The 22,697-nt window shown below is 41.0% G+C and overlaps 1 protein-coding gene across 3 annotated transcripts in view; it reads right to left on the bottom strand.

Moving 5' to 3' along the window:
* Wdpcp (WD repeat containing planar cell polarity effector) overlaps nt 1-22,697 on the bottom strand; it is a 312,131-nt gene that overhangs the window by 4,617 nt on the left and 284,817 nt on the right. For all 3 annotated transcript variants that reach the window (XM_075944447.1, XM_075944448.1, XM_075944449.1), the window contains 3 exons: nt 20,997-21,159; nt 3,079-3,158; nt 2,292-2,320 (listed from right to left, as the gene is read on the bottom strand). In XM_075944447.1, the coding sequence (XP_075800562.1) occupies nt 2,292-2,320; nt 3,079-3,158; nt 20,997-21,159 (272 nt within the window). The remainder of the gene's footprint in view (nt 1-2,291; nt 2,321-3,078; nt 3,159-20,996; nt 21,160-22,697) is intronic.

Here is a 22,697-nt window from a genome sequence, read left to right as displayed (position 1 = left end):
ACCCTTCTATTTTGGGCCATCCTCCTATTTATTTATTTATACTAACCAATAGAGAGTAGTTTGGCTCAAAATGGCAAAAATGCCAAGGTTGAGAAACCCCAGTCTAGAGCTGCACCACTGTCATGTCCAGCTTTATTCTTTTTGAGCTGGGCAATGGTGGGAATTAATCCCGGAATCCCAGTTATTCACATGGTGCTAAAAGCAGCCTCACCCACAAAGCACCTGTGGGAGCTAGATCTTCACCCAAAACACTTGAGACTGGTGTCGGCATGAGAAAATGTATAATTGCTACTGCAATTTTATCTTTTGTTGGATATAAAAATTGAAGTTGGAAAAGAGGTGATAAAAATGTGGAACAATCATCATTCCTATGGTGTAGATGTGGTTTGTTCCCTAAGGGCTGATTTGCTGAAAGCATTAGCAGGTTGTAGGAACCTGTAAGAGTGAGGCTCAGTGAAGGTGATAAGCCACTGGGACCGTCTCTCCACAGGAACTCATGCTGTACTTGCAGAGTAAAAGACCAAGCCTAACCCCATCTCCCTAGTCTGTCTTGTCTTTCAGCGTCTTCACATACACTCCTGCCGTTGAGATACTGTGTTCCATGAAGCCCTTGCCAGCTGCTGAGCTGATGGGCTACCCAACCTTGTACTCTCAGCTTCCATCCTGTGGCCTAAAATCTATTCTTAATAAAGTACATAGCCTTAGGCACTTCATTCAGTGAAGGAATATAGTCTGTTATGTTATAAGAAAATATGCATGTTTATATTGAAGCACTATTTAGAATAGACAAGTTAGGCAATCATCCAGGTATTCATTCATAGGTACATAGATAATGAAAGTGTGATATGTGATAAGGAACTTTACTAAACTATAAAAATAATGAAATTATGTAATTAATGAAGAAATGGATGGAACAGGAGGTCATCAACGAATACCCATGTTCTCTCTAGTGGAGTCTAATCTGTAAACATAATATGCCTATTCATAGTTATGTATTATATAAACATTGAAGTAGAGGACTAGGGAGAAGACTAGTTAGAGGGGGTGGAAATAAGGGAATAAATATGGTCAAAGTATATAGTATACTCAAGTGAAAATGTCTTTACAAAACAACATACACACAATCTCAGAGTTTGGTCCCTGGAATCTGCACACTGTAATGTGCCCTCTGACCTCCACATACACGCTATAGCAATGCATGCCATTGTCCACCGCCCCCCCACAAAATAAACAAATGTAAAGCTCCATTTCTAAATGAAATTGCAAATATTCTAAGTATATATCTGAATACATACAGTATCACTTTCTCTAAGTTTAAGCAAACTGAATGTAGATTATTCCTACATATTCATTGGGGTACAGACTGCTTTCCTCCTAATTCCAGATCTAAACAATAATGTCAATAAAGGTCTGACTATAAAGAGGCTGGCTGACCCAAGTAGATCTAGTTCCTGTAAATGAAGCTCTTGGGAAGATGAAGAAGGAGGATTGCCCTGAGGTTGAGGCTGAGGCCACTTTGGGCAACAAAGTGAGCTCTACTGACCCTGGGCTATGGAGTGAGTTAAAAAAAAAAAACGAACACTAACAAAAAATGCAAAAATGTAAACTGAAGAAATGATGTTTATGACTACTATTATTAGGACAGTTACAGACAATTAACAAACTTCTACCACACTCAGTCAGAAAAAAATTGCATGACAACCCTATGGGGCATGTGGACTCATATCTGTTTTACAGATGACTTCAGGCTTAAGGGAATGGAAATGGTTTATCCGAAATGATGCCGCTAGTGTAGCCATCATCCACAAAGATGCCTTACAATGAGTTAGTGCATGGCCTTTCGTGCACTATTTGTAATACTATGAAGTTTTTTTTTCTTACATGACATCTTTTTTTCTTTTGGAGTTGATAAAATCCAAAGGACGTTAGAGACATAATACAGAGAGGGGCTTAGGACTACTTGACAGAAGAGATATTTTATATGCATTTCTTATAAAACTGTATGAGTGAAAGGCATTAGATACATTTCTCTGCTAAGTCTTTCTAGGTCTTCTGCGTACTTTGAGCCATTACTAGCGGAAGAGTGATTTACACAGACACTCAGATACAGACTGCTGCTGTATTAATTGGTCCATAGCCTATTAATTTCTGACTGTTGATTAATTAAGAGGGAATTTTACTAAAAATAAAACACTAAACAATTATCTAGAAGCTGTAAATGTAGACTGGTTAATACAGGCCAACAGACAGCATGCAGTTAAGCAAGTTGTGGTTTCTCACGGACACTTTACCTGTCCCCTGCAGTCTTCTTCCAGTCCTCCTAAAATGAGATCACAATATTAATGACTGAAAATCAATAACTAATCACAAATAAATTAAAATGTTGAAAACATTAGAGAAAATAATAGCCAGATTTTAACTACTGTAAGACTGCCAATTACTAGAGAATAATTAGTTCTTTGGACTTGGAAATCCTTCAGTGTCCATAGTAGATTAAAGTGGAGGGTACCCGCATCCTCCTTTCACTGTGTGGCCCTGGCTGTCCCGGAACTCCCTCTGTTGACCAGGCTGGCCTCAAACTCACAGAGATCCGCCTGCATCTGCCTCCCGAGTGCTGGGATTAAAGGCGTGCGCCACCACAACCCTGGTACCACTTTTAGGGAGTCTCTTACACAGCTGCTTTAGTTACATATTTACTATGTACATATGGACTTTCTTGCTAAATTAAACAAGAGCCAAACTACTTCCCAGAGATCCTGAGAGCAAGACCACTTGAGTGTCAGTAAGCTCCAGGCTCACCACATCTGTGTCACGTGAAAGTTTGCTAGAAACATGGACTCAAGGGTCCTACTCCAGACCTACTGAATTAGAACCAGGATTTTAACAGTCCCTCAGATGTCATACAATCATTAATGGATGCTTTTGTTTTCATCAGATAATCCATCACTTTCTATTCTATCACCCGCCAGCAATCTCTCACTCACTAGAAAGGCTTAGGGTTTCTCATAGCTGGGCTACAGCCGCTCCTGAAACGACCACACCCCTTCCGTTGTCCTCGGTGGGCCCTGAGTTCATTACCTTCTGCATCTGAGATGGTGGTCACTGAAGAGTCAGTGCGCATCTTCCCCTCCTGCTCATTTCCTCTCTCGGTCACCTGTCTGTCAGGTGGGAGGTTTTAAGTGAAAAAAGGGATTAAAAAAAATAAGGGTAGGTATGTTACAGAAAGAACTCCAAAATGCTTAGTATAGTGAGCATATTAAATATGTTCAAGCTTCTGAATATTTTAAAAATATAAATTCACAAAATTTCCAGGAATTATATAACTATAATATCATTATGTTAAAAGAAGGTATCTTTCTTTTCTAAAATATTATTATTATTATTATTATTTTAACAAGATCTCACTGTGTGGCCCTGACTGGCCTACAACTCACTCTGTAGACCAGGCTGGCCTTGAACACCAAGAAATCTACCTGCCTCTATTGGGATTAGAGGCATATGTCACCATACCCAGCCAACATTTTACTTTTAAGGAGCTATTTTTGCAGTTCTGGTGATCAAGATCAGGATCCAGTGCTTCACAGGCAACATCCTAACAGTGGGGTACGCCCCTAGCTCCCACTTTTCATGTATATTGGTAACATTCAACCCCAGCTACATTCCCTGTCCCTCCCTCTTCCAGACCCTTTTCTCTTTACAGATGCCCCTCTACTTTCATGTTTCGTTTCTGTTATTAGATCTGGGTTCCACGTGCAGTATTTGTACTTCTGAGTCTGGCTTTTCCAGTAAAGATTACACTGTGCCACTTTCTTATAAATGACATAACTTCATCCTTTATGGAGGAAAGCCACTTTTAGTTATTCTGCAATTAAATATTTATGTCCCTTGTATCCTGCTGTTTCCTTCTCTAGGGCTCACTCGCCATGTTCTTTACTTTTCTGGTTGTTGTGGGAGCTGCGGGCCTCTTCCCACAGCCCAGCTCCCGGCCGCCTGGCTAGCTTATGTCCTGAAATAACAACACACAAACTGTATTCTTTTAAACACTGGTTGGCCCATTAGCTCTAGCCTCTTACGGGCTAATTCTCATATTTTGCCTAACCCATTTTTAGTAATCTGTGTAGCACCAGTCTTACTGGGAAAGATTCAGCATGTCTGACCTGGCAGCTTGCTTCATCGTGTCTGCCCTGGAGATAGACAGCCTGGCATCTGTCTGAGGCGTCTTACCTCACTTCCTCTTCCTCCCAGCATTCTGTTCTGTTTACTCCACCCACCTATGTTCTAACCTATCAGGGCCAAGCAATTTCTTTATTAATTAACCAATGACCTTCCTTTATCACCTGGTTTCTGCTGATTTCTCTGGATCACATGCTCACACCTGAAGACCTGGAGCTGGGAACCACAGATGAAGGAGAACATGTGGTGTTTGTCTTTCTGAGTCTGGATTATCACACGCAACATGGTCTTTTCTAGTTCCATCTGTTTGTCTGCAAATTTCATGATTTCACTTTTTCTTTACAGATGAATAGTACTTTGTTATCTTCATTATTCATTTGTTAGCTGACCGACATTTAGGTTGTTTACATTCCCTAGCTATTGTGAACAGAGCTGCAGTGAATACGGCCGCTCAAGTGTCTCTGGAGTGGGCTATCAAGGTCTTTAGCGTTTGTCAAGTGGTGTTAGATCAGGGTCATAGTGTGGATTTTAGTTTTACTTTTGTGGATTCTCCATATTGATTCTCAGAGTGGCTGCACCAATTTGTGTTTCCACCAACAGTGAATTAAAGGTTCCCTTTCCCCTACCTGTTCCTCCAGCATTTGTTGATCTTAGACCTTCTGGCTGGGGTAAGACAAAGTCTTATTTAGTTAGATTTGCCTTTCCCTAATTGCTAAGGATGATGAAGAGTATTTGAAGTATTTCTTGGCCATTTTTGTATCTTCATTTGAGAGCTCTCTGTTCAGATCCATATCCCACTGTTTGAATGGGTTGTTTTTTGCATGTTTTTGAGTTCTTTATATAGTCCTGATATTAATCCTCTATCAGATGAATTCTATCAGAAGAGATTCTCTCCCATTCTCCTCAAATGATTGTTTCCTTTTCCTTTTAGTTTTGAGCCCCGCCCCCCTTATCAATTGTTGGCCTTGACTTCCGGACCAATGGAGTCCTATTCAGGACGTCCTTTCCTAGACCAGTGTCTTACAGGGCACTGCCCGCCTTCTCTTCTGGCAGTCTCTGTGTTTCAGCTTTCACACTGAGGACTTTATCTTGTCGCAGTGAGTTTTCTGCAAGGTCTAATTTTATTCCTCTGCGAGTGGACACTTAGTTTCCCCAGCACCTTTTGTTGAAGATGCTGCTTTTTCTCTAGTGTATGTTTTGTATCTGTCAAATATTAGATGCCTGTAGTCACATGTACTCATGTTTGAGTCTTCTGTTTTGTTTCAGAGGCTGATATGATGAATGTAACATGAATAATAAAATCCCAGAGACAGATGCTAGGGTTCAAGCTGAAGATCAGAAAAGTCCAGGGGGGCCTTGAGATTAAAGATGTGTGCCACCACTCCCTGGCTTCTAGTGGCTTAGCTCTGCATTCTGATCTTCAGACAGCTTTATTTATTTTACACAAACAAAGTATCACCATATCTTCTGTGCCGGTGCCACATTTTTATCACTATGGTTCTGTAATGTATCTTGAAATCTGGAGTGATAATCTCTCTTCTATTCTTCTTTTCTCAAGACTGCTTTGGCTATCGTGGTTCCTTTCTGATTCCAAGTAAATTGTAGGGTTTTTTTTTTTTCCTATTTTTGTGAGAATGAGATAAAGGTTTTGATTGTGTTTACACTGAGTCTGTAATTGACTTTTGGTAGGATGGTCACTTTTACATTATTAATTCTATCAACTCATGACCTTTCCATCCTCTAGTGTCTTTCTCTTTCTTCAGAGATGTAATGTTTTCACTGCAGAGGTCTTTCTCCGCCTTATCTGGGTTTACTCCTACATATTTTGAGGATAGTGTAAATAGGAGTGTGTCCACGATCTCAGCATGTTTGTTGGTGATGTATAGAAAAGCTATTGCTTCTTCTAGGTTGAGTCCATACACTGCCACATTGCTGAAATTGTTGATTGTTTCTACAAGTTTTCTGGTAGAACTGCAGGGCTCTCAGGGTTATCCCATCATTACCATCTGACAATGGATTATTTGACTTCTTTTCCTATTTGTATCTCTCTAATTTCCATGTGTTATTGCTATAACCCTTGCTTCAAGCTCTATACTGAAAAGAAATGCAATACTGGACAGACCCATCTCATTGTGTTTTCTCCTCTTAGGATGCCGTTGGCTGTGTTATCTGCCATGTACCACACATAGGCTTCATTATGTTGGAATATGTTCCCTCCAGTCCTACTCTTTTTAGGGTTTTTAACATAAAGTGTTGTTGAAGTTTGTCAAATTCTTTTTATATATCCATTAAGTCTATTTGTATAATTGTTTTATATTTATTGACTTATTTTGAGACATCCCTGAACCTCTGGCATAAAGCTAGCTTAATTATGGTCTTTTGATATGTGCCTGCATATAGTTTGCAAATATTTTATTTAGGATTTCTACATGTCTTAGTTACTAGTTTTATTGCTATGATAAAATACCATGACCAGAAGGCCCCTTTCTTATAGCATCCATGGGCCAAGGGATGGCCCCGCCCACAGTAATCTGGGCCTCCTATATCAACCATCAATCAAGAACATGCATCAGAGCTTTGCCCACAGGCCAATCTGGGGGGTATACTTTCTTAGCTGAAGTTCTCTCCTTCCAAATGACTTTGGCCTTGTGTCAACTGACAGAAAGCTAGCCACCACATATGTTCATCAGGGACAGTGGCTCTCTTTAGGTTAGCTGAACCAAGGATCTGTCATTCCTGTTTATGTTCCCAAAGAACCAGCTCTTATATTTGTTGATTATTTGAATTGTTTGTTTCTAGTTCATTAATTTCTCCTCTTGTTTTATTATCTTTTGATGTTTACTGGGTTTGGATTTGGTTTTTGTTTTTCCAAATTCTTGGGTTATATTAAAAAATCATTTATTTGTACTCTTTCTGATTTTATAATGAAGGCTCCTAGAATTATAAATTTCCCACACAGAATGTCTTTTAATATATCACAAAGTTTTTGTTATGTTGATTTTTCATTTCTTTAATTTACAAGATTTCAAAAAAAACTCCCTCTTGACTTCTTTTTGACCCGTTCATTATTAAATAATGAGTTGTTTGATCTCCAGGAGTTTGTATACTTACTAGAGATTTGCTTGCTGTTGATTTTAAGTTTTACTTCATTATGGTCAAATAGGATACACAAAGTTATTCCTATTTTTCTCTTAGGACTTTTGGGTCCTGGGATGTTACCTATTTTAGAGAAGGTCCCACAGTCTTCTGAATAGAAGTTATAGTCTTTAGTGTTTGGTGGAATATTCTGTATATATTTGTTAAATCCCTTTGATGTCTGATGTCAGTTAATTCTGGTGTTTCTGTTTTGTTTTTGTTTTTTTTTCTAGATGGCATGTTTATGGGAGGAAATGGTGTATTGAAATGACCTCCTATGATTGACTTGGTGTTAATCTATGTCTTTAATGCCAGTCATAACCTTTGAGTAAAACTGGATGTAGCAGTTTGGTCCATACATGCTTAGGACTTTAATATCTTCATGATTCCTCTTTCCCTTGATTAGGATGGAGTGTCCTTTATCTCTTTTGATTAGTTTTGTTGGACGTTTATTTTGTCTGATTATTAGAATAGCAATGCCTGTTTGCTTTCTGGTCTCCTTTCATTGTAGTATTCTTTTACATCCTTTCACTGATCTCTCAATGGAAATTTTGAAAGTCAGAAGATGGAGAGATGCACTCCAAGTTATACAAGACCACAGCTGCCAACCTACCCACTGTACCCCATGACAATCTACCGTAGCTAATGGGGAGAAACTTGCGGTGACACAAACAGGCTGAATTCCTTTCTACCAAACTAGCCCTACAGAGAATACTGGAATCAAAACTTCAAGCCAAAGACAAGTTGCCTCTTGGGGTGACTGTAGTTTGATAAGAAAATGTTCTTTTCATGCAATCTAGTTAACAGATATAAGAGGAACGACAATTAGAAGGTCACCATCTCACAATCTCTGACAAAATAATGTCTAAGAAAAGTTGACCCATGATTTCAACTGTGAGGCTAAAAGAAGCTGATGGGGCACTTTACAGTGGGGAGGCCAGGGGTCAGGCTCAGGCTCACACAGACTAAGCCTTCTCTCCTTGTCTCAGGTGCACAGTGAGTCTGATAAACACACGAAGCCTGTCTTCCGTAGACCAACAGACAGTAGGGAAGGCCTGTAAGGAGAAGTATTACATGGCAGTGACAGGCTGTTTGAGTCTCTGGCTCCATTTAGGGGGATTACAGCGTACATACATACAAAATACACATAACACATACATATGTGTGCCATTTCAGTACTCTTGTTCAGCTGTTAGCTGTACATGAAAAAGCAAACTCACAAACTCTGCTTTAAAATTTTATATATGTATATGAGAGGAACTATCTTTCTGAGGTTATTTTCGACTTTTTGTAGTCTCTCCCCAGAAGTCTAACTTCTTAAGTTATGATGGAAATAAAAAAGCTAATTTATTCAGTGCTCCTTGAGGTATTAAAGCCACGAAGATTAACTTCCCTTTCATAATAAACTTTAGTTGGTCAGAAAAAGAATTAAGAAATATACCAGGTGGTGGCCGGAACACCGGGCGGCGGAACGCGGCCGGAGGACGCCCAGCGCAGCCAGCGGGGACCCACTGGGACCAGAGCGGCAGCAGAGGACACAGGCTGCTGGCGGCGGGAACCGTCCCAGCAGCAGAAGCAGGCTGCAGGGACCGCGCGCAACACCAAGAACAGATCGCCCCACTACAATTAAACCAAAGAGGTAGGCCTTCTGTTGGGGAGGTCCCTGGCAAAGGAGGAGCCGGGTCCTATTCCTGAAGACCTTTCTGAGGGGTGAGAGGGATCTTGGCCCCCGGCAGGAACCAGGAAACAGAGCAAGGGCATTTTGTAAGAGGAGCCCCTGGCCAGCAGGGGAACCTGAACCAGTTTTAAAAGACCCCTTAGATAGCATCGATAGGAGGAGATGGGCAGGCGCCAAGGAAAGAATTCACCCAATAATCTGAAAAACAACATGAAAACACCAGAACCCAACGATCTTACAACAGAAGGTCTCCAACACCATAACACAGAAGAAGTGGAAAAAATTGACTTTATGAAAGCTGTAGAGTCCCTTAAACAACATGTGAAAAATGCCCTTATAGAAATGGATGAGAAGTATAACCAAAAATTTGAAGAAATGAGTAAATACGTACATGATACCCTGGGAAACCAAGAAAGAACGATCAAACAGGTAATGGAAACAGTTCAAGAATTGAAAACTGAAATGGAAGCAAGGAAGAAAATACAAACTGAGGACCAGCTGGATATGGAAAATCTAGGTCAACGAGCAGAGCCTACAGAAACAAGCATAATCAATAGAATACAAGAAATAGAAGAAAGAATCTCAGATTCTGAGGACACCATAGAGAAAATAAACGCTCTGATCAAAGAAAACTGCAAAGCCAACAAATTCTCATCACAAAACATTCAGGAAATATGGGACACAATAAAAAGACCAAATCTAAGAATAATAGGAATAGAAGAAGGAGAAGAGTCACAGCTCAAAGGCCCAGAAAATATTTTGAACAAAATTATGGAAGAAAACTTTCCCAACATAAAGAAAGATATTCCTTTGAATATTCAAGAAGCATACAGAACACCAAACAGACTGGATCAAAGGAAAACATCCCCTCGCCATATAATAATCAAAACACAAAATATACAGGTTAAAGAAAGAATACTAAGAGCTGCAAAGGAAAAAGGCCAAGTAACTTAAAAAGGTAAACCGATCAGACTTACACCTGATTTCTCTATGGAAACAATGAAAGCCAGAAGGTCCTGGATAGAAGTACTGCAGAAGCTAAGAGACCATGGATGCAAGCCCAGACTACTATACCCAGCCAAGCTTTGGTTCACTATAAATGGAGAAATCAAGACATTCCAGGATAAAAACAAATTTAAACAATACGTAGCCACGAATCCAGCCCTACAGAAAGTAATAGAAGGAAAATCGCAACCCAAGGAATCCAACATTGCCAACACTGCTTACAATAACTCAGGCATCTAGCGACCCTTCACTAGCACAACTCAAAGAAGGGAGACACACAAATTCTACTTCCAAAAACAATAAGAATATCTGGCGTAAACAACCACTGGTCATTAATATCACTTAATATTAATGGTCTCAATTCACCTATAAAAAGGCACAGGCTAAGAGATTGGATACAAAAACAGGATCCAACATTCTGCTGTTTACAAGAAACACATCTCAACCACAAAGACAGGCATCTACTAAGAGTAAAGGGCTGGGAAAAGATCTTTCAAGCAAATGGTCCTAAGAAAAAAGCAGGTGTGGCCATATTAATTTCTAACAAAACTGACTTCAAACTAAAATCAATCAGAAGAGATCGAGATGGACACTTTATACTCATAACAGGAACAATTTGTCAGGATGAAGTCTCAATCCTGAATATTTACGCCCCTAATATAAAAGCACCCACGTATGTAAAAGAAATATTACTAAAACTCAAGGCAGACATCAAACCACACACACTAGTAGTAGGAGACTTCAATACACCTCTCTCAGCAATGGACAGGTCAATCAGACAGAAACCTAATAGAGAAGTAAGAGAACTACTGGAGGTAATGAAGCAAATGGACTTAACAGACATCTATAGAACATTCCACCCAAATAGGAAAGAATATACCTTCTTCTCTGCAGCCCATGGAACCTTCTCAAAAATTGACCACATACCCGGAAACAAAGGAAACCTCCACAGATACAAAAAAATATCAGTGTCCACCTGTGTCTTATCAGATCACCACGGATTAAAGTTAGAATTCAACAACAATCCTACCTCCAGAAAGCCGACAAACTCATGGAAACTGAACAGTCAACTACTGAACCACACCTGGGTCAAGGAAGAAATCAAGAAAGAAATTAAAGTCTTCCTTGAATTTAATGAAAATAAAGGGACAACATACTCAAACCTTTAGGACACTATGAAAGCAGTGCTAAGAGGAAAGTTCATAGCACTAAGTGCCCACTTAAAGAAAACAGAGAAAGCATACATTGGAGACTTAACAGCACACCTGAAAGCTTTAGAAAAAAAAGAAGCAGATGCGCCCAGGAGGAGTAGAAGACTGGAAATAATCAAACTGAGGGCGGAAATCAACAAAATAGAAACGCAGAAAACAGTCCAAAGAATCAATGAAACAAAAAGTTGGTTCTTGGAGAAAATCAACAAGATCGACAAACCCCTATCCAAACTAATTAAACGACAGAGAGAGAACACGCAAATAAATAAGATCAGAAATGAAAAGGGGGACATAACCACAGACACAGAGGAAATTCAGAGACTCATTAGATCTTACTACAAAAGCCTGTATGCCACAAAACTAGAAAATGCAAAAGAAATGGACATTTTTTTAGATAAGTACCACATACCAAAGCTAAACCAAGACCAGGTGAACGATCTAAATAGACCTGTTAGTCGCGAAGAGCTAGAAACCGTTATCAAAAATCTACCTTCCAAAAAAAGCCCAGGACCAGATGGTTTCAATGTAGAATTCTACCAGAACTTCCAAGACGAGCTAATACCTATACTCCTTAATGTATTTCACAATATAGAATCGGAAGAGTCATTGCCAAATTCCTTTTATGAAGCTACAGTTACCCTGATACCAAAACCACACAAAGACCCAACCAAGAAAGAAAATTACAGGCCGATCTCACTCATGAATATCGATGCAAAAATTCTCAATAAAATACTGGCAAACCGAATCCAAGAACACATTAGAAAAATTATCCATTATGATCAAGTAGGCTTCATCCCTGAGATGCAGGGCTGGTTCAACATACGAAAATCTATCAATGTAATCCACCATATAAATAAACTGAAAGAAAAAAACCATATGATCATTTCATTAGATGCTGAAAAAGTATTTGACAAAATTCAACACCCCTTTATGATAAAAGTCTTGGAGAGATTAGGGATACAAGGGTCATACCTAAATATAATAAAAGCTATTTACAGCAAGCTGTCAGCTAACATTAAATTAAATGGAGAAAAACTCAAAGCCATCCCACTAAAATCAGGAACACGACAAGGCTGTCCACTCTCTCCATACCTCTTCAATATAGTGCTTGAAGTTCTAGCAATAGCAATAAGACAACATAAAGGGATCAAGGGGATTCGTATCGGAAAAGAAGAAGTTAAGCTCTCGTTATTTGCAGATGATATGATAGTATACATAAGCGATCCCAAAAACTCTACCAAAGAACTCCTACAGCTGATAAACACCTTTAGTGGCAGGATACAAGATCAACTCCAAAAAATCAGTGGCCTTCCTACACACTAAGGATAAGGAAACAGAGAGGGAAATTAGAGAAGCATCACCTTTCACGATAGCCACAAATAGCATAAAATATCTTGGGGTAACTCTGACCAAGGTTGTGAAAGATCTATTTGACAAGAACGTTAAGTCTTTGAAGAAAGAAATTGAAGAGGACACCAGAAAATGGAAAGATCTTCCTTGCTCTTGGATTGGGAGGATCAACATAGTAAAAATGGCAATTCTACCAAAAGCAATCTATAGATTCAATGCAATCCCCATCAAAATCCCATCAAAATTCTTCACAGATCTGGAGAAGACAATAATCAACTTTATATGGAAAAACAAAAAAAACCCAGAATAGCCAAAACAATCTTATACAACAAAGGAGCGTCTGGAGGCATTACCATCCCTGACTTCAAACTCTACTACAGAGCTACAGTATTGAAAACAGCTTGGTATTGGCATAAAAACAGAGAAGTCGACCAATGGAATCGAATAGAAGACCCTGACATTAACCCACAAACCTATGAACACCTGATTTTCAATAAAGGAGCTAAAAGTATACAATGGAAAAAAGAGAGCATCTTCAACAAATTGTGCTGGCAAAACTGGATGTCAACCTGTAGAAGAATGAAAATAGATCCATATCTATCGCCATGCACAAAACTCAAGTCCAAATGGATTAAAGACCTCAATATCAGTCTGAACACAGTGAACTTGATAGAAGAGAAAGTGGGAAGTACTCTACAACACATGGGCACAGGAGACCACTTCTTACGTATAACCCCAGCAGCACAGACATTAAGGACCTCATTGAATAAATGGGACCTCCTGAGACTGAGAAGCTTCTGTAAAGCAAAGGACACTGTCGCTAAGACACAAAGGCAACCCACCAACTGGGAGAAGATCTTCACCAACCCCGCAACTGACAAAGGTCTGATCTCCAAAATATATAAAGAACTCAAGAAACTAGACCGTAAAATGCTAATCAACCCAATTATAAAATGGGGCATTGAGCTGAACAGAGAATTCTCAACAGAAGAACTTCAAATGGCCAAAAGACACTTAAGGTCATGCTCAACTTCCTTAGCGATCAGGGAAATGCAAATCAAGACAACTTTAAGATACCATCTTACACCGGTCAGAATGGCTAAAATCAAAAACATCAATGATAGCCTTTGTTGGAGAGGTTGTGGAGAAAGGGGTACACTCATCCATTGCTGGTGGGAATGCAAACTTGTGCAACCACTTTGGAAGGCAGTATGGCGGTTTCTCAGGAAATTCGGGATCAACATACCCCTGGACCCAGCAATACCACTCTTGGGAATATACCCAAGAGAGGCCTTATCATACAACAAAAGTATATGCTCTACAATGTTCATAGCAGCATTGTTTGTGATAGCCAGAACCTGGAAACAACCTAGATGCCCTTCAATGGAAGAATGGATGAAGAAAGTATGGAATTTATACATATTAGAGTACTACTCAGCAATAAAAAACAAGGACTTCTTGAATTTTGCATACAAATGGATGGAAATAGAAAACACTATCCTGAGTGAGGTAAGCCAGACCCAAAAAGAGGAACATGGGATGTACTCACTCATATTTGGTTTCTAGCCATAAACCAAGGACATTGAGCTTATAATTAGTGATCCTAGAGAAGCTAAATAAGGAGAACCCAAAGAAAAACATATAGGCATCCTCCTGAATATTAACCTTCAGCAAGCGATGAAAGGAAACAGAGACAGAGACCCAAATTGGAGCACAGGACTGAAATCTCAAGGTCCAAATCAGGAGCAGAAGGAGAGAGAGCACGAGCATGGAACTCAGGACCGCGAGGGGTGCACCCACACACTGAGACAATGGGGATGTTCTATTGGGAACTCACCAAGGCCAGCTGGCCTGGGTCTGGAAAAGCCTGGGATAAATCCGGACTCTCTGAACATAGTGGACAATGAGGCCTACTGAGAATTCAAGAACAATGGCAATGGGTTTCTGATCCTACTGCACGCACTGGCTTTGTAGGAGCCTAGGCAGTTTGGATGCTCAACTTACTAGACCTGGATGGAGGTGGGGGTTCCTTGGACTTCCCACAGGACAGGGAACCCTGATTGCTTTTCGGGCTGGGGGGAGACTTAATTGGGGGAGGGGGAGGGAAATGGGAGGCGGTGGCGGGGAAGAGACAGAAATCTTTAATAAATAAATAAATAAATAATAATAATAATAATAAAAAGAAATATACCAGGTTAGGCTGGGAAGAAAAACAGAAATATTTTTAGTTTCGTTCTCCGGTGTTCACTCTCTTTCTTACATTGTTTTTTACTTAAAAATTGTAATAACACTCATTTATCTGTATATATTTGCCAAAGTATGTATGGGGACGTCAAGGCCAGCTTTGTGTTTGCTCCTTCCAGTCTGGGGCATGGTGGGCATGGTGGGCAGAGGGACTGAAGCAGGCTGCAGACTTGGGGCAGGTATCTGACTCTGAGCCATCATTCTGGCCTCAGTCTCGAGTTATCCTCACACTTCGGCCCCAGGTGCCCATCACCATACTGGGCCTCTCACAGTAGCCGGTACAGCCTAAAAAAAAATGCTGCCTTAAATTCAGTCAAAATCTGTAAAAACCTTTTGGTTGCAATGAATTGATGACATATTTTCATTTTTATGTTTTAAAAAGGGCTTATGATTGACTATAACTTTGGGAACATGTTTAAAATTGGCTAGCTTTAGTCATAGACCAAACTTAGAACAATCTATCTCCCGAGAATTTCCAGTTTGATAGGCAGCCCCTATGAAGCAGCTAGTGGGCAGGCTATGGACGCAGCCAGGTCTGTCTAATGTCCTTACAAGCTCAGTTACAGGAAACACTCAACAGAAACTACATTTATTTTGGTTTAAGATGCAAAAATGGACTTTGTAGACATATGCCGTATGTTCCTGTTTCATGCCAAGTTAGCAAGAATTAAGACTGAGATGGGCAAACAAGGTCACCTTAGGCTGAGCCAAATTAGACAACAGGATAATTGTCAGGTTTGCTGTTGGCAGGGGCCGTTTGTTTTGAGCCAATCTCCCTGAATTATCGGCTGTAATTTCTTTCCTGGTTAGTCCATTGGCAGGCGTTCTGTTGACAATTTCTTTGTTTTGTAAACACTGACATTTCCCTCAGTTACATTGTTTCCAGGCACAGCAGATCTTGAATAAAAGAGTATTTTTGTTTGTTCCAACTTTAAGAAAACTTGCACAGATATGAATCAATAAAAATCAATGAGGACAAATTTAACTTTTAATTAGGTAGCATTTCATTTGAAATAAATAAAGCTTGCCTCAAGATCAGTGCAAAGCAGCCAGACTAGTCAACCATACAGGCCAGGCAGTGGTGGTACCTGCCTTTAATTCCAGCACTGGAGAGGAATATAAAACAGGAGGAGACAGGTTTCAGTCCAGTCTCAATGTGAGGATTCGTGGAGGCGGGATTGCCCATTTTTGGTCTGACATAGAGGTAAGAGCCAGTGGCTGGCTGCTTTGTTTTTCTGATCTTCAGGTTGAACCCCAGTATCTGTCTCTGGGTTTTTATTATTTGCTAAAAGGCATAGTAAATAGAAATAAACTAACCAGCAACCAACCAAATTTATAAGTGTAAATATCTGGGTGGATAAATTTTCTGAGGGAACTAGAAAAGTTGACTTAGTTCAGTTCTTTCTCCTTCCTTCCTTCCTTCCTTCCTTCCTTCCTTCCTTCCTTCCTTCCTTCCTTCCTTCCTTCCTTCCCTCCCTCCCTCCCTCCCTCCCTCCCTCCCTCCCTTTCTTTCTTCCCAAGATAGGGCTTCTCTGTAGCTTGGAGTCTGTCCTGGAAACTAGCTCTTGTAGACCAGGCTGGCCTCAAACTCACAGAGATCCACCTGCCTCTGCCTCCCGAGTGCTGGGGTTAAAGGCGAGCGCCACTACTGCCCAGCTGACTTAGTTCAATTGTAACTAGTCTAGATAGCCCTGGAGCTAAGGGACTTCTTTTCCTTAGTCCTAGTACCCCACAGGATGCTTCTAAAGTGTGCTTCAAGTTATGTAACTATGTTTTAGTGGCCAAGTCAGTTATGAAAAACCAATAATTTGAATACTGACATGAAATGACTGAAGTCTCAGCCAGATCAGAAACATAACTCTTTGAATACTGTCTTGGTTATGTTGACTGACGTGGGTGGCACCATTCCCTGGTTTAAGCCAGAACTGAGTAGACATTACGAGCTGGTCAGTGAGCATCCATGTATTCTCTCTGCCTGTGACTGGATGTTACCAGATGCTTCTAGTCCTTGCCTTTCCTTTTCCACAGTGATGGGCTGTGATCAGGAACTGTAAACCAAAGAAACCTTTCCTCAAGTTGCTTTTGTGTTGCTACTGATGTTGGTGGAAATGTTCTCAGTTTTCCCCACTATATGGCCATCTTCGTGGTCTATAGCCTGTATGCTAAGATCTGCGTATTTTATTCTTGGTTGCTTCAGCAAACTTTTCCCAGAAGGAGTCTGAATTTTGTCAAGTTTTTTTCTGAGATAACATTCTTCTTGTCCTTGAGTCTGTTTACAGGATGTAGTATATTCACTAATGTGTATGTTGAACCATCACTACAATACTGGAATGAAGCTAATTTGAGGTGGATGGCCTAAAATTTATGTATTGTGTGTATGTGTGTGAACATGCCACACTGCACGAGGAAGTCAGAGGACAATTTGGGGGAGCAGATTCTCTTCTTTCACCATGTGGGCCCTGTGGCATCATACAAAGTGCCTTTCCCCCCTCCGCCATCTCACTGGTACTCTTTCCTCTATTTTAAAGGTTTCACAGAGCCCATACTCACTGTACATCTCGGGGTGACTTTGACCTTCTGACCCTCCTGTTTGGACCCCCCAAGTGCCTGCCCACTATAACCAGTGTCTGCAGCACTGAGGATCAAGCCTAGGTTTTCATGCATGCTAAGCAAAGACTACCAACCAAGCTGCACTCCCAGGCCTGAATTATCATTCTGGGCTATTCTTTTTTAAAACCTTTATTTATTTTATAAACTTTTTACATGTGTGTATATAAGCACACTGGCGGAGGCCACAGAAGGGTACAGGAATCCCTGAAACCAGAGTCACAGATGGTTGCGGCTGCAGTGCAGGTAATGGGAATTGTACCTGACCCTCTCCAAGAGCAATTTTTTGTCATCACTGAGCTGGCTTGCCAGCTCCTGCTGATGCCCTTGGGAATTTTTCTGCGAGCCTTTTATTGAGAAGTTTCGCACTGTGTGCATGAGGGAGCGTGGCCTATAGTTTCCTTTGTTCTATTGTGCCTTTTTCTGCTTTTGTTATCGCTATAATACTGGTGTGTAAAGAGTCTGAACACATTTCTTCCTTCTGTATTTCCCAGAATCCTTTGGGGGAAATACTGGTGCTAGTTCCTCAGTGGTCTGCTGGAATCCGGCCGTGAACCTGTCTGGGCCTGAACATTCTTAATGGGAGGTATCATATTACTGCTTCAACCACATTGCTTGTAATAAATCTGCTTAAGATATTTATTTCAGAACATTTTCTTGGTAAGTGCTAAGTCTCTACAAATTCATTGATTCCTTTACAATTTTCTACCTTATCTTATTTTTTGAATTTTACTGGCATCTATTGTAACCCCTCTATTTCATCTCTACTTTTCTTAATTTGGATTGTAGCTCTCTTGGCTACTTTAGCTAAAAGTTTGTTAAAAATTATTTTTTTAAAACAATTAATTCTTTGTTTTATTGATTTTTTGTGGGATTTTGTTTTTGTGTCCATTTCTATCTAGATGTTATTTCTTTCCATCACCTAACTTGTTCTTGTTTTCTTCCAAGACCCTAAGGTTCACCATTTGATTATTTATTTAAAATTGCTTTGATTTTTTTTCCTTTTTGCCCCCTTTCAAGACAGAGTTTCACTGTGTAGCTCTGGCTCTCCTGAAACTCCCTCTGTAGAGCAGGCTGGCTTCGAACTCATGGAAATCTGATGGCTTCTGCCTCCTGAAGGCTGGAATTAAAGGTGTGTGCTACCACCTGGCCTGGTTTTTTAATGGAACTATGTATAGATATACATTTCTCAGGATTCTCTTCATTGCATCTACAGGCTTTTGTATATGTTTTTACTTCATTAGATTCTAGGAATGTTTTAATTTTTATTTTACTATGAAACCCATTTATTATTCAGTGTTTCTCAATCTCCATGAATTTGTGTGTGCACGCCATAATTTTTCATTTTATTTCTATTTTATTTCACTGTGGTTATATAGAATAAAAGAAAATATTATTTTTCTTAGGACTTGTTTTGTATTCTATGATAGGATCTATTTTATAAAACATTTCATGAGCTGCTGAGAGGACTGTGTATTCTGCAGTGTCTAGAATTTCTGCAGAGGTCTAAACCCACTTGATCTATGATGCCATCAGCTCAGTTTTCTTTGTGGTCAGGGTGACCTGTGCATAGACGGGAGTGCAGCACTAGAGCCGCGCATTCCTTCTGTGATGGGGTTAACTTACGCTGTCATACCTAACAGCTTCACGGGTTTGGGTGTCCCCATGCATGCCTGTTTAGAGTCACACTGGCATCTTGATAGATTGCACCCTTATTCAGATTGAGGTGGCTTTGTTTAGTCTGACTTACTCTGGTTTTTAGTTATTGTGACACCTATTTGCTTCTTCATTCCGCTCGCTGGGAATTCCTCTCTCCGACTCTGTCTTTGATGATGAGGTATATTTCTTGGAGGCAACAAATAGAAAACAAACCAAAACAAAAAAAAATCTGTCTTGTTTTTCAGGCAGGGTCTCACTTTATAGCACTAGCTGTCCTGGAACTTGCTATGTAGACCAGGCTGCCCCAAACTCTCAGAGCTTAGCTCCCTTTGCTGGGACTAAGGGTGTGTGTTCCCGTGCCTGGATGATTCTGCCTTTTTATTTAATCTGCTGGCTTGTGCCTTATTGAGGAAATCTATACCAGTAATATTCAAAGAATAGGCACAGTATGAAAATATAATGGTGAACCACAAAAAGATCAGCCTCTGCTTTCCAGTCACTTAAAGTAAGAGAACACTGATAATACTGTAGTCACATAGTTATTCTGGGGATAAATATGTGGATGGGAGAAGGCAAGAGCCAAGAGTCCTGGCTAATATTACACTGATGGCGGCAAACAGCAGAGACAAGAAGAGGGCAGGGCAGAGTGTAAGGTGAAAGAAAGAAGAAAAGGGATGGCGTAAGCTAACCTGAAGCCACCCCAGCTCCCAGCAGGCTGAGATTCAGACCCCAAACCAAGTCAGATATGCCTTGGTCAGATAAGTCTATCTAATGGAAAACTTTAAAGGAAATAATAATAAAGACAGGGAAGTGGGGAGGTAGAGGACAGAGCAGGGCGGATCTGGCCTGAAATAAGGGCGCTGGGTGGAGTGAAGGAAGAGTAAACCTGGGTGGCTCTTGCCTGCTGCTGCTCCAGCTCTGACACTCAGTCCCTTCCCAGGCTCCTGGATACCAGGACAACCCTGGGACGCCTTTGCAGGCTGGGTTACAGGTGCTGACCCCATCAACGGGCACCTCTCGGGTCTCAGCACAGATGTCGGTACTGTTTTCATGGTGCAGGCTGAAATGTTGGCCCCGTCCCTTCCCTGTGCCCAGGGCACACTCTTGGGAGCTCGACCCATATTTCCACATAGACTCTGCCTTCAACCAGGTTTCTCCCTCACAGACCACTTTCTAGACTTCTGATGCAAAATTCCCTTACCATATTCTAGAGGAATTCTGTCAGGCAGGCGTTAGCATACAGTGACAGTTGTTCTGGGTTACCACAGCAAGTGGTTCACGGATGGTGGAGCCACAAGCTGTGAGCTCAGTGGGAGCCTTTTTATTTTAATGGCTTCCAGGATACCTACAGAGATGGCTCAGCCCTTAAGAGCACAAGCTGCTCTTGCCTCAGCATTTGGTTCCCAGCACCCACGTGGTGGCTCACAATCTTCTAACTCCAGTTCCAAGACCCAGCATCCTCTTCTGGCCTCTGTGGATATGAGGTACATACATGGTATACTCATACACACACAGGCAAAAACACTCATACACATCAAATAAGTAAAATGTCTGTATATATTAAGTTGATAGACAAAATTATACTGAATAAAACATACTTGAGGCCATCTCCTCTAATACCTAGAGTGTGACAAGGGCTCTCGCGTCTGCTTTATTCAATATTGAGATTGGAGTCTTGAAGATAGCAGTAAGATAACAGAAATAAACGAAAGGGATATCAGTAAGAAAACAAGACAAACGAGCTCCGCTTGCAGATGACGCGATCCAAAAGGGTCCAGTGGACTCCACCAGAGGACCTCGGATCTGATGGAATCCTGTCAGCAGAGTGCCAGGACACAAAGTCAGCGTACAGACAGCAGGCGCACGGCTGTATGTGAAGCGCTGAATGTGAATTACTTCTTTACATGGTAAACTCTCAGTTCATCATATTTTACCTGTTAGAAGGGCCACTGGGTATTTTCTGTTGAGTAGCGTGCCTGTGCATGGGACCAATGGAGGGAAGAAGATCTGGAAATGTGTTTTCTCCTTCAGGTGTTAAAGCTGGGCCAGCAAGAGCTTCATTCAGCGTGTCTCTTCTGTCCAAAGGCCCCGGGAGCTCTGTTTTATGCACAATAAGTAAGATATGAGAAAAATGCAAATACAGTTCTGCTAAGCAGTTTGCGACAAACAATTATCCTGTGCGTAGTGCAGCCTTCATCTTTGTTATCCGCTGTGCAGCACCACGAGGCAGGCGTGTGGGGGTGGGGTTGGCGGTTCCTGTCTCTTCTACCTAGCTCAGCCAGGGCCACCAACATGAGTCTTCTCAAGATCAAATTTGAAATTTCTTTTATACTTTGCCTAGTCACAGTGCTTTTGTCAACATAATTAATCATCTAATCTTTTCTTAATGTCACCCAATTGCCTAGCTATTTTTATTATTTTGGATAATTATAATAAATTAGTCTAACATATAGTACATAAATTTAAAAGGAAAGTCAGCACACTCTCAACTGCTGAACCATCTCCCCAGCCCTCCCAAACATTTTTAATTTTTTTCTTTAGCTAAGTATTATTTTAAAATTTTAAAGTAATTAGAATGCATGCACGTGCGTGTGCGCGTGTGTATGTGTGTGTGTGTGTGTGTTTTGTATGTGAAGGGGGGACAACATGTGGGAACTCTCTCCTCCCAACAGGCCCCAAGGATCAAACTTAGGTCCTCAGGCTCAGTGGGAAGCACTTTGCTCCCAGTTTTTATATTTTTGTTTATTTATTTTTGGTGGTGAGGGGACTCGAAACCAGGGCCTTGCACACACTAGGGAAGCACTCTACCACGGAGCTACACTCATCAGCCTCCTACCAAAATTTATAATGCACAGGAGGAGGTGTATTTCCATGTTACAGACACGTGAAAATCAGCAGACAGACCTTAGTGCCTTACAGGAGATTAACCAGTGTGGCACACTGGAAAGACACGTGATGCTGGTCGGCACAGAGCGAGAATGAGGACAGATGACAAGCAGTTTTATAATTAAACATTGGGGCCAAGGCCTCGTCTGGCTGATCATTGTCTCATCTTGAAGTAGCGAGGGAGTCTCAAGTCCTCACTTGAGGGGAGAAGGTGGCTCTCAGGAGATGGTTGTTCTACTGCAGTACTGCAGGTAGGGTTTCCCCATCAGAATTCTCTCATAGGAGAGGTTTGGTCTGCAAGGCTTTGTTCTTCCTGGAACACACGGTGACTGCAGACTGAGGACAAGGCCTGGAGACCTCTAGGTCACACTGTGCGGGGTAGAACTCTGAAAGGTCAGTAAGGTGCCTAGGTTGCCCTCATCACTGGTCCTTTAGCTGGGTATCACAGTTTCTAGGCAGGTGCTCCCGCGTGAGCACCGTGCTGACACCAAGGGCTAAGCACATAGAGACCTCACTCCCATCTTGCTTCCAGTAACTGTGTGGGCCCAAGTGAGTAGTGAAGGCAAATTCAGTTTCTGAATGTCTGCTGTGGGGGTCGTGAGCCAGGCTGCTATGAACGAGATATGTGGACATTTCTTTGGTGGCCCTGACGAAGTCATATTCAGACAAAATAGCATTAAGTAAAATAATAAAAAGGCAACTGAACTGACCAAAATTTTTTAAAAAATAAAGCAATCTTCGGCCTTTTT

The sequence above is a fragment of the Microtus pennsylvanicus genome, chromosome 12, assembly GCF_037038515.1.
Source record: "Microtus pennsylvanicus isolate mMicPen1 chromosome 12, mMicPen1.hap1, whole genome shotgun sequence".
Lineage (NCBI taxonomy): Eukaryota > Metazoa > Chordata > Mammalia > Rodentia > Cricetidae > Microtus > Microtus pennsylvanicus.
This window is presented reverse-complemented; position numbering and strand designations above follow the sequence as displayed.